Source organism: Lucilia sericata, unplaced genomic scaffold (assembly GCF_015586225.1).
Source record: "Lucilia sericata isolate MDLA Ls3-8-SP2 unplaced genomic scaffold, ASM1558622v1 Contig000085F_arrow, whole genome shotgun sequence".
NCBI classification, from domain to species: Eukaryota; Metazoa; Arthropoda; class Insecta; order Diptera; family Calliphoridae; genus Lucilia; species Lucilia sericata.
Window position 1 is genome coordinate 1 of NW_023994118.1, and position 14,082 is coordinate 14,082.

Here is a 14,082-nt window from a genome sequence, read left to right on the forward strand (position 1 = left end):
AGTTCAAAGAATGCAGTTAGCTGGGCACATTTAAAATCTGCTTTAAATTTGTATCTGTGTTTAACATGTTTCGCTTTGGCAAAATTTTTATGTGTAATTTGCAAATAAAACTATTTCACAGCTAATTTTTTGTTTACTTTTCAAAAATATTAGTGTTCACATTGTAGCAAAAATATATTTGATACAATATATTTAACTGGTGTCAACATACATAGCATTAAATTATGTGGCAATTTTATGAATTCAGAAAATATTATAAAATCAAAATTTATTACTTACATATAATGATGCTCATCAACAACTTTCCATCCCTTTATTTGAGATAATCTATAGTCACTAACGAATACTTCAAGTGGAAATTCTGGCATCCAAACTATAAATTTTGCAAGTCCAATATATGTACCGTATTTTACGATTATTGAAGCATTTGATGAACCACGTATTTCAGAGCCATCAACGTATACAGAACTACAAGACGAAGAAACCTATAAAATAAATCAAAAATTAAATATCTATATTATTGGTTTTCACGGGAATTTCCGGGACGGGGAATTCCGCAGAATTTTCAATCCCCAATACCAAAGAAATTGTGCGGAAATTCCCGGATATTATTTTCTTTAGTTTTATGTGATATTTTTGACAAAAATGTTATTTACAATAAATATAGATATTTATGTGTAGTGTTAAATTCAGAGAAGATATATTAAAAGGTTATAAAAACTTAGAAACAAATTGCTAATACATTATTATTTTTAAGCAATTTATTGACAAAAAACTGATTTTCTGAAATTTTCCTATGAGAAGAGTATTTGCAAAATTTGATAAAATGTTCTTTATAATTGGCACCTATAGTTTGACTGAGATGTGATTATATAGACGGACAGGCAGACTTTACGATGGGTGTAGCGACAATATTTATATTAATTACAAATGTGTCAAGTGACCCAACTCAAAAAATCGATTTGGATGAAATTTGCACCAAGGTTAGTACTATTGGATATTAGGCCAAATTTTCAGCTCTATCGGTCAAGAACTGTCGGACTTAGAGGGGTCAAAATTGGACATTTTGGTCATACAGGGTTTTATTGAAATGAGTGTAACTTTTCATCTATTGGTCCAAGCAAATATTGTCCAAGGAGTTCAGATAGCTATTTCTTAATTGTTTCTAAAATTTTTTTTAACTTCCTTTTTTAACTCAAGACTACGTTTTTTTTGTTGTATGTATGTATGTATGTATGTATGTATGTATGTATGTATGTATGTATGTATGTATGTATGTATGTATGTAGTATGTATGTATGTATGTATGTATGTATGTATGTATGTATGTATGTGTATGTATGTATGTATGTATGTATGTATGTATGTATGTATGTATGTATGTATGTATGTATGTATGTATTGTATTGTATGTATGTATGTATGTATGTATGTATGTATGTATGTATGTATGTATGTATGTATGTATGTATGTATGTATGTATGTATGTATGTATGTATGTATGTATGTATGTATGTATGTATGTATGTATGTATGTATGTATGTATGTATGTATGTATGTAGTATGTATGTATGTATGTCTGTATGTATGTATGTATGTATGTATGTATGTATGTATGTATGTATGTATGTATGTATGTATGTATGTCTGTATGTATGTATGTATGTCCAGCAGCTATTTTTGGAAGATTGTTGGATGATTAATCAGTAAACTGAGTCATTTTTCACTCCTTTTGATGACCTAAAAGTGATCAATAAGTTAATGATTCGAAAATGATCCCGATACAGTACTTTTTGCTTATAGTCCATTCCGCTTAAAGACTACTTTGCAGGTTTTTTTTCAAATATCATACAAATTATTTGTTCTTAAGTCCACTTAGCCTATAGTCCATTTTCGTTTAAAGGCCAAATTTTCTTTGCATGCATAACTAATTTTGTATAGAAAAAATATTTTATATAGTCCACCCAGTTTTTTAATACTTTATTTAAACAAACTGGCAAACTAATTTTCTGAAAAAATATAATTATTTATTTTAAATTCTTTAAAAAAGAAACATTCATATAAAATTTTAAATGTTTTACATTCTTCTTTCTGAATACAGGCCTTAAAATTAATCTCATAATTTAACTTTTTTGTTTTTTATTACAATAAGCTTTTATTTTTTTTTAAAGTGGTTTTATTGAAGAAAGTACATACTTTGTATATAGTCCAAAATGTGTATTATATCAAGATTCAGTTATTCAAAAAACATCTCTTATAAAGAACTTGGTTATTACGAATCCTCGTATAAAACGAACTACTTTTTCAGTCCCTCATTAATGACTCAAAAAAATTAAAAGATGAGTCAGAACTGATCAGAAGAGGTGCGCATAAAGACTCGTTTAGATGAATCGCGGGTAGGGTAGCATTTTCTCCCGAAGAAAGTATCAATTATGATCAGAAAATATACGATCATTTTAATGTGAAAAAAATTTAAAAAAAATGCTAGCTGGTTGTATGTATGTTTGTCTGGAAAGAACTTAAGGCTACTTTTTATTTCGAAATTTCAAGTGGGCGAGATGCCAGGCCCACTTACAAAATAAGTATTAAAAGTCTCATATGTCAGAAAGTACAACAGCTAGAATCGTCAAATTTTGTATGGACAACACAAATTTCACATCCATATAAATATATGGGTACAAAATTAGTGGCTTAGCTGTAGTGTAAGTGGAACCTTCCAAATAAAGGCAGAGTTCTCAAATTTTATCGGAACCATTTTAGTGTCAATATGAGTATTTAAGACAAAAAATGGGCGGACTATTAATAGGGGACGTGGCACCCCCATATGAATTTTATACAACAAATTTTTCTGTAAACTATTAGAGGTAGAATTTTCAAATTTAACACGAACAGCTTTGAAATCCATTTGGGGGGAAATGGGCGGACTAGAAATGGGGCCATGGTACATCCCACATAAAAAACTTAAATCTTCAAATTTTGTACGAAAAACATTGACATCGGTGTGAACATTTATGTAATAATTTAGCGGACTAGGAAAAAAAGAGTGGAACCTCCCTTATGAATTAAATAAAAAATTCGTTTATTTAGAACAGCGGTTCCCACCGTTTTTTACTTCGCGGACCCCTTGAGGAATTTATTTAATTTCACGGACCCCCATACATATTTTGATATCTTATTGTTATAAATAATTGTTCATCCGAAAATTGTTTTAGTCCTGGTCCATAAACCCTATAAAATATTCCCGTTCATTGAGAATATTTAGTATTTCGGAAATGTTTTCAATTGCATGGTTTTAAATATAGAATGACTTCTAACACGATGTTTAATTTTATGATCGTGAGAGCTTTCATGTTCATTTCTCGTCAAGGTAGCGAAAAGGTTTCTTTATCAAGTATTGCCGACATGTGCTTAAAGAGTCATGTTTCCAAATTTTTTTGCGATTGCATAGGAGTGAGTTGAGTATGTAAGCTAAGTTTTCGGGAAAATATGTGAAAGTTAGACTTCTTCGATGTTGTTGCGGAATGCGTTACCCACATAAAATATGACCTGAACTCTTTGCGAATGTACTGTGAATTTGGATCTTAAATTTGAATTTTAAAATACCTACGAATTATTTCACTGCGTTGTTTTGACTATTTACGCAAAACGCAATGAATTTTCTGATGTTGATTTAATAATATTGGACAACAAAATGAAGTTAAAATCTGTGTATCACGTCGGAATGGAATATTTATATTTAAAATTAACTAGATTAACACTTTTGCTTACAATTTAAAAAAATATTATGAAAAGGTCACATTTCTTCATATTCCGGGATACCAGTATCTGTATTTAATTCTAAGGCAAATCATTATCCGTCTGATATAAAAACCAGAGACAGTAATTGTTATTATTTTTATTTAAAAAAATTAAAATTACAAATTTTATTTGGTTTGTATTTCATTTCTCAGAAAATACAAATTGCTTTTGATTTGAATTTCTTATATTTTCCGTAAAAATTACTGAGAACTTTTTCAAATAAAAATCAATAATAAAAAACACAAATAATTTTTAAACCATAAGGCACAAATAAAAATCAGGCAATGATTTTTATTTTTTGAAATTAATTATAAAACTCATTATGCGATATTTACCTTTAAAAACACATTAAAAATGATCGGGTTTAAACAGAGATTAATAGAAAATTGGTAAAATTTCTTTACCGCTGATATCATCAACCAAATTTGCAGAAATTAGATTCGAAAATTGGAAAATTAATATTTTTTAGGTGATTTTTATTCTTTGCTTTGAAAAATAAAAATCATTGATTGATTTCTATTTTTTGTTTGAATAAATAAAAATTACTGAATGAGTATTATTAAAAACAACATAAATAATTTTTTATTGAAACAAATAGAATAAAAATCAAAAATAATTTTTATTTTCAATTTTTATTATAAAAATCAAGAAAAAAAGTTTATTGAAGAAATCGATTAAAAAAGGTCTGGGAAATATTTTGGTACATTCAAAACATTTCTAGGACGATTCTTTCATACTGATTTTTTTAAGCAAAAATTTCATAGATAATAATTATTTTCTGTCTCTGATAAAAACATTTATTTCGATACATATACATTTATAAAAAAAATTACAAATCACGTACTACTTTACTTTATAAAAGTAAAACAATAAATTTGTAGGGCCTAGCTTCATCCTGATAAACGACCGAAACAATAAAATTCAAAAAGTCACCAACAAATCTGGGATTATTGAATAAAAATTGTGTATTTTAGTATTTACGAAAAAATTGGAGATATTTTTAATATTTTCTAACATATAGAGAATATTTTTTATTCATGATTTTTTTCGTTCGTCTTCGCGGACCCCCTAGGATTTTGCTACGGACCACTAGGGGTCCGCGGACCCCCTTTTGGGAACCGTTGATTTAGAAAACTATTAGAGCTAGAATCTTAAAATTTTGCACGAAGAACTCTAACATGTGAACATTTAGGAGAAAAATGACGGTCTTTTATTAGGTAAAAATAAAAATTAAATACAAAAATTCGTATATCTGAGGAACTGTTAGAACTAAAATTCTTAAATATAGTATGAAAACTCTGACATCAATGTGAACATTTGTGTAGTAATTTAGCGGGCTAGGAAAAAGGCGGAAGTGGAACCTCTCATATGAATTGAATACAAAATTGCTATATATGAAAAATTAATAGATTATTAGACTTTGAAATGCTCCTCCTATAGGGGAGACAGTGGCAGATTCGGCACTTTTTGTTTAGAGCTCTATATCTAAGTACTTATTCAACAGATATAAAAATGTTGTCGCTGGTTATTGTTCTAAGATAATGAATGATAAAAACTCGAACCAAAAACTTATGATAAATTAGTATTATATTTTTAGAGTTTGTCCAGTCAGATTCGCCGAAGGTGCCCCTAACCGGGATAGCTGTGGCATTTGATGGGGCACATTCGTCGCCCACATTCCCAAAGAGGATTATAAAGTAAAACTCCATTTAATAAAAAATTACACACAGGTAATTCAGTATTTATTTATAAGTTGAAGAAAATTAATATAAAATGAACACATTTCTTTTCTTTAAACGTAAAATATATTGTCTTGCTAAGCTGGTTTTCGAGGCGTTAATGTTGGGTTTCGCTCCATAAAACCATAAAGCAAATCTTCGCCTGCTTCTTTCATAATGTTTCATTTCTCAGCAAAAGACTTTTCGTTAAGATTGGCATATTCATAAGCTAATTTCCGGAAAGCCTTATAAGTCATTACACACATTTCTTTATGTATTCGACCAATTCAAGCACTTCCTTTTTGGTAAATACTTCCTTCGAAGTAAACTTGCATTGCTTGTAGTCTGGTTGGAATTTAGATCCTCTAAGGGATATATTTTTTTAATACGCAATTCAATTGTTTGATTATTAAGGCTATATTTTCTAGCGGCAGACGTTGGGGTCTCAAGGCCTCGCAAAACATTAGAAACAGCTTTTTCCATCGCATTTTCGTCAATAGAAGCGCGTTAGGTCTTAGGCTTGTAATTTCGAACCATATTAAAGGATTTTTTAAAGACAAACCAAGAAATAATTATAGGAATTAAAACGCTGAATCTACCCCGAAAGCACTTTCTTTAGTTTTTTTTCTATTAGTCTTCAAAAAACATTATGATTTGACTTATTTTTGTAAGAAAATACACAATATTTAATGACTTTTTAATAACGCTGTCTTAAAAGTTTAAAAATTTCATATACGAAATAATTACCAAATGGAATGAAATATTACAAAAACACCTGTAAAAATATTAAAACACGAGCAGCTAAATAAGCATATTAGCTATACTTGGCAAACTTTGCGGCAGTTATTTATTTTGATATTCGATACCTATACATCAAACCTAGTGATGTACAATGAGAGCTTTACATCTTTGTATCTTAAATAAAAGGTATTAACACTACTGCTCCGTCGTATTTTATTGGTATATGAAATATTTAGCATTGGAAAAAATAATAGAAACGATTCATAGTATTACACTGGAGACACATGCTAAGATTTCCTTAACGGCATTTTTATACTTATTTTACAAATTTTAATTGTAAATGATACTCCCAATATCAAAATACAGTGGACGTCCACTAGTACGAATTATATAGTGTCAGGCCCTTTCGTAATACCGAAAAATTCGTATTATTGAACAACACATTTTGTATGTTTAAATTCAAATAATACACATAAAATATTGGATTTTATTTATTTTTGTTTTATTTTTCATGAAAAATTACATAACGGAACAAAATATAGTAAATGTGTATTATTTTAAATAAATTTCTTGTACATAAACAGGCATAAAAGGGACATATTTACGTATATGAATTGTTAATTTTGAAAGTATCGTGAGTCCAATGGTTGAAATGAGATATATGTAGAAGGTTTTAAATTTTAATGTTTTTAAAAAGATGTGTGCCAAAGACAATTTGCAATTTACATATGTGTTCTAAAATGTATTAAAATGTTCAGATTACATAAAACTATTATTAGAAACTTGAATGGAATATACAATTCTCTAATTTATAATTTTCTGTTAAAAATTAGAATAGTTATCCTTAAACCCATTGTTTGGAATGTGGAGTCACACTACTTTCAAAATTAACAGTTCATACATACATACATATGTATATAAATATCATTTTACTTATTAAAAAATCCATCATTTAACATCGATGTTTATTACATTGTAAAATGATTCTTACGGCTTTTTCAATAACAGCGCTTTTGAGGCTTCAATATTGTTATCAGCAGAGTTATTGTCGGGAACTAATAAAATACTTTCCTCATTGGCGTTATCATCCAATTTAATTTCTTCCCTTGGGTCATCAAAATTCCAATAAAATAAATTAATAACACTAAATAAATATACATGCAGTAAATTGTGTGTATAGGATTTTTAAAAATACAAAACACTTGTAATAAATACAAAAAAACTTCAAAATTACTGAGCATAAGATGAATGATACCGAAATAATAAAATAAAAACATAATAAAAACTTCATTCATACGTAAATAAAACCAAAATTCCCATAAAATATGCGTTATTCGTACTATCGAACAGAAAAATTGTGACTTTATTCGTACTATAGAGTAGACAATGCAACAATTTTGCCATTCGTATTATTGGATATTCGTAATAAAGAGTATACGTACTATTGGACGTCCACTGTATACTGTTTCCTCGGTTCTTTATGTTAACGTGTGTTTTTTTCAACGCCTGGTCGACCATATGAGCTCTGACGGCTGAATTGGAGCCACGACTTTCAAATTTTCTTAAATAAAAAGTTAAAATAGTGAAAGAAATTGCTTAACATTGTTTAATTACTTAAAAAATTAGTTCTTGAAAAGATTTCGAGCCGAAGAAGAGCCGAAGTTTTGAATCCGCTTACAGATAATGATAATCCACCAATTTTTGAGCAATATTTAACATTTTGCCAACTCTTGGTGGTTAAAAAGGGCCTTAAATATCAAAGTATCTTGATGGACAGGAAATGTAAACATTTCGAAAATTTATTTTAAATTTAGGTATAGTAGTGTTTGGGAATTAATACTAGTATATAGACCCAATACGATCTATTGGAAAAAATAAGACAGAATGTCTTTATACGAGGAAAATAAAATATGTTTTTTATTTCATTACCTTTTCTAAAACCTAATACGTTTATTTCATGAAAAAAATTGCAAAGAATATTCTTTCTGATGTTTTAATACGATATGGTGCATTTTATCTAAACTTGTGTTACAGTAAACTAACTAAAATTCAAACTGAATTTTAAAATTTTTTAGATTTTGCAAACTTTTTGTGTTAAATTTAACTTATTTTAGCATTATTTCAGAAGTCCATCAATAAACTTTGATATTTAAGCCACTTTTTAACCACCAAGAAAGGGTCGAATTGCAAAATAGCGAAATATTGCTCGAAATTTGGCCCAGAAATCGGTGGATTTTTCTTCTCGAAATCTTCTCAAAAACAAATTTTTTTGATAATTTAACCATTATATCTTTCACTATCTGAAGTTTTTATTTAAGAAAACTTAAAAGTCGGGCTTCTGATTCAGCTGTCAGGATCCATATGGTCAATCAAGCTTCTAAAAAACAAATATTTACATAAAAATTAAAGTAAAAACTATACTTTTATATTAAGAATTTCATTTATAATTAAAATTTTAAAATAAATACAAAACGCAGTTTAATAAATCTCAGCTTGTGTCCCCAGTGTAATACTGTGAATTGTTTGTATTATTTTTTCAAATTTAAAATTTTTTAAATAGCAATAAAATATGATGGAGCAAAAAAGCTTAGAAACCATATATCAAATACCTTTTATTTAAGATACAAATCATCAAATTCAAACGGGTAGTTGTTGAGAAAATTTAGTTTATATATATATATATATATATATATATATATATATATATATATATATAGTGCAAAAACAAAAATTCGACCATTAACCCTTTAGATGTGATGAGACTTTAAATTTTCAGATTTCAAACTTTACAACGCTATATTTCGAAAACCACGAAAGTTATAAGGGCCAAAATTTGTCATTATACAAGCTATATATGGAACATTAATTGGGTGGAGTTTTATTAAATTCGGAAGTGATGATGAAAAACACCATTGTTTGATGGGAAATTATTAACCCACAAGTTAACATTATAACCATCATAACTCCTAAACGGATTATAATAAATTAAAAATTTTAACACAATTTAAATCTATTTTCTGAAGACCCCAAAACATGGGATCCAAATCTTCAATAATTCTGTCAGACATGCTTTCGAGAAGTTTCCTATTTAAAATCAGCAAAATCCTCCATAAATAATGGAGATACATATAAGCAAAAATCACTATTTACCACATGTACCATTTTCATTTTCCCATATTTTTTTCAAAATTGGAAGTTTTTTTTAAGGGAAATGGTCTACATTTTGCTTAAGATCTGAGTGGTTACTTTGGAGTAGATCTAATCTTATGTTTTAATTTATTATCATATAAAATTTTTCATCAATATCACGTTAAAAAATTTATTTAAATATTAATAACACTGTGTGACACTCAATAACACTCATTACGCGATATAATGCCTATTATAGACCTAGATAAGTAGATCATTTTACCATTTTTAGAATCTTCAATATACCATAAAAATAGGAAGATATTGGAAAAAACGCTTTTTGTTGACTAGAGAGACCAAAAAAATTATATCTCAAAATTTTCCTAACTGATTTAATATTTTTCAACTGTTTTGAAAAGAGTTTACTTTGTCCTTTTTAAAAAGTATACACATTTTTATATTTTTTACGGAAATGTGTAAAATATTTAGATCTAAATAAAAATTTTTATATTTTTTTCATTTTTTCACAATTCAAGATCATTTTTGACCCACAGTTTATTTGAAAATATATTTTTTAAATATTTTTATACCCACCATCAAAAAAGATGGGGGTATATTGATTTTGTCATTTCGTTTGTAACACATCCAAATATTGGTCATAGACACACAAAGTATATATATTCTGGGTCCTCATTAAATTTTAAGACGATCTAGCCATGTCTGTCCGTCCGTCCGTCTGTCTGTCTGTTTTAAGCACGATAGAGTCCGAATGGAAAGAGCTAGAGGGTTGAAATTTTACATAAATATATCTTATAGGTAAGTGTCGCAATATAAAAAAAATACCTATTACAAAAATAAATATTTTAATAATGCGCGAGAGATTTGCCGTACATATGATGTTGCTCATGTGCAGGTTCGATTACTACTGTCTTTAAAATTAAAAAATAATGTTTATGGACCACAAAGAATTTACAAATTATAAATATCAAGTGGTCCGTTATCCAAAAACAAAAATATTCAACTATTGTTGGTACACACATTATGCTTACTTATATTTAAATAAATAACAAATGCATGTACGTACACGACAGAAAGAAGAATGACAAAAATTTGCACTAACAATAATACACTCATTAACAGACACAGTATTAATAACAACAACATTAAGGGTATTGGATCAGATCATTTCGTTCTGTTTCGTTTATGATCATGTTGGTAAAAATATACAGGTAATGATAATTTCGATTCATTCACTAATAAGAAATATCAATGACTGAATTACAGGTTATAGTAATATAGTCCTAAATGTTAATAGGTAGACAATTCGTAATTTTTTACTTTGGAATACCTGTATCGGAAATGACAAGAATTGGTATATAAGTAAACTTCTCAGATTTTAAGTACCATATTTAATAAATCTACAATGAAGATTACATTAAAGTACGAAGAGTTGTGTTCCGTTTTATGGAGTATATCTTCAAAAGGGCCAGAAAGAATTGAAGACATTTCAAATTATATAAAAACTACATATAGTAGAAAAGTAGACAAAACAGGCATATCAAAAATTGAAAACTTTTTAAAACTTTTTGATGTAAAAAGTAAGTCTGTGGATGGAAATCAAAAGAAATTTCGATTAAAATTTTGTAGTTGGAAACTACTACGGAAATCTCAACTTACAATACATCAATAGGAGCGCCTTGCAAGTCATACGAAGACTTATGTTCAAGGTAAAAAAAAAGAGGGTCACACAAAAACTTTTTTCAATCTCAAATGAGGAAATTGCTGATACATTTAACGAAATGCTGAAAAAGGAAAACCAACATATGGATGTCGTACATATTGCAACTATTCTTCCTAATGCATCACCAAAACGACTTAAGCGAATTGTGGAAAGTATACCAACTCCAACATCATAATCAAATTTTACTGAAGAGGAAGCAATAGCGCTTATGTTGGAACTGGGTCTCAGTCGAAATAAGTACCAAATATTAAGGAAAGCTCTGCATGAAAAAGGACACAATATATTACCATCATACAAGGCGATCCAGGAAAAAAAAACAAACTATCCTACTAAATCAACAAAAAATAATGAAGAATTGAAAGAACTGAGAGCTGCGGAAAAAAGCAGAATCCAAGAAGAATTTAAAGTTCAGATGGGATTAAACATCGACAAACCACTTTCAAGTTGCGGTAGTACAAATGACGGTAATACGTCGAGAAGGTTTTTTCGTGATTTTGAAATTACTTCAAAAATAACTGGAATCGACAAGGAGTTGCTTCGAAGAGTTAAAACTATTTTAATGGCACTGAATAGTAAACATAAAATTAATGAAAATCGATTTGGGGAATACACATCTGAAATTTCTAAATTACTTGTATCTCTGTATCCATGGAGGGAACTAACACCAACAGTACACAAAGTATTGTGTCATGGTCAAATAATAATTGAATCGAATATTCTTCCACTTGGAGAGTTAACAGAAGAAGCCCAGGAAGCGAGGAATCGAGATTTTAAGCATGTTCAACTATTCAGCTCAAGAAAATGCTCCAGGCAATCACTGAATGAAGATATTTTTAATAGTTTACTTCTATCTTCTGATCCTGTTCTTTCAACTATGCGAAAAAGATGGATTTGTTATGAAACTCTATCATCTCAAAACAAGGAAGATTTAAAGGACTTATATTACCTTCTGGATATGTATACCGATATGACAGATTATTTTATAGAAAATAAGTAGTGTTAGGAATTAACTATATAAGTAGGTTGTAAGAATTAATTGTATTATGTTTAAGATAAACAGTTCAAATAAAAAAAGCTATTATACTAACTGATGATATTGTATTAAATTGTGTTTTATATTTCGGTGGGCGGGAAAGGTAATTAGTGTGGGGTGATTTAGGTGTTGTTGTGCGTGGCTCATAATAAAATTATAATTTTTTTTTATTTTATATACAATATTATAATAAAATAATTAACTAAATAATTTTTAAAAATTGTCCAAATATTTTATTCAACACCAAATGTATGTTCTGTCATACTTAATACTAAAATATGAAAAAGATGAAATTAAAGGACACAGGTTTAAATGAACATATTTTTGAATGTAATTGAGATATTGGCTTGAAATTTTTTGTAAAGGGTCGAGAATTTCCATATCTAACTAAAAAATGATATTAAGGGATAAATATGGACTAAATTGTTGTAGCTATCTGCGATCCTATTAAAATTTTGATATAAATCATAGTTTTAGAAATTAAACAAATATGTAATATATGACAAAATCTTTATTTATGAACAAAACTCAATGAAATTTTCAACGCTTGTTAAATTTGTCATTTCAAATAAGAATATGCAAAAAATTGAAAAGGTCAAAGGGCATCCCGCAATTCCCAAAAATAGGAATGAAAATCCCAAAAATGGGATTTTTACTTTTTTGCCCATAGGGTCCACATTTCTTTCAGGGCTGGGAAAATACTTTTGGAGTAAATAGAAAACATATTGAGGTTTCCAAAACTGCTTTCAGTTTTCTGATCCCAGCTTTGGGATTTTAGAACATGTCGCCCAAAGTTGAAGTTTTGATAAAAAATAGGTCATATTCGGAAGGACGCAGTGGCAACATTTTCAAAAAATAGGACAAGTTTTTTACGCCAAAGCGTTCTGCGTAAAGATACCTTTTAGAAAACTATAAAATTGTTATATGTTCTTAAAGAAAATTTTATTTTATTAATAAAAGAGTTAAGACACATTTTTGGCAAAAAAACGCCAAAAATCTAAATTTTTTTGAATTTTTAGATTAAAAAACGTATATTTTTGGATCTGTAAACAATATTGATCTGAAATTTTTTGTATATTATTGGAAATTTTGTTGTCTAACTAACAAGAAAAAATTGAGTCCATTTGGTCCAAAATTACGCCCGGTATTCAAAAAAAGGCGGACCAAGGTATGGTAAATTTTGTATCACTAAATTTTTAAATGCCTATAACTCGGATATTATAAGAGATAAATAGTATGTCCAAGCATGTTTTTTCAAGATCTCGTCGAGCGCTTTCACAAAATATAAAAATCTTTGTATTTGGGTGAAAAACAAAAAAATGGCACGAGTTTAAAAATTTTACATGTCGTAGGTACCCTACTTTGAGCCGCCACAGCGCCGTCCCTGGGGCATCTGCAGGGTTCATCTTCAAAACTTAAACTCGAATACTCCTTGGCTACGCTCCCGATCGGATCAGCCGTTTAGAAATGCCAGATTTATTTCCAAAAAATTTCCATTCTGCCCCACTGTGCATTGGAGCTATAGGACGAGAGTTCAATATAGCTTCTATTTCGACAATTAAAGTTTGTAGTTCTTCAAATGTAAGGCGAGCTTGAGCAAGATTTTTTACTAATAGGGTTTTTGCAGATTTAACAGCGGCCTCCCACAATCCACCAAAATGTGGGGCACGAGGAGGGATGAAACAAAATTCGAAGCCATTTTGAGTACAATGCGTCTTGATTTCTGATACGATTTTATTAGAGAGCAATTTATCTTTTAACTCTTTGAGTTTATTGTGGGCACCTGTAAAATTTGTCGCGTTATCGAAAAAAATGCGTTGCGGTAGGCCACGTCGACTAACAAAGCGATTTAAACAAAGTATAAAATTGTTTGTGGACAAATCGGAAACGAGCTCCAAGTGAGTTGCCTTTGAGCGAAAG

General features: G+C 29.0%; 1 protein-coding gene across 1 annotated transcript in view; it reads right to left on the reverse strand.

Moving 5' to 3' along the window:
• Window positions 1-266: 266 nt before the first annotated feature.
• Window positions 267-14,082, reverse strand: part of LOC119599711 (transmembrane protein 132E) — a 96,310-nt gene continuing 82,494 nt past the window's right edge. Inside the window, exon 7 of the mRNA XM_037949607.1 lies at window positions 267-485. Within this exon, the coding sequence (XP_037805535.1) occupies window positions 276-485 (210 nt within the window). The 3' untranslated portion in view covers window positions 267-275. The remainder of the gene's footprint in view (window positions 486-14,082) is intronic.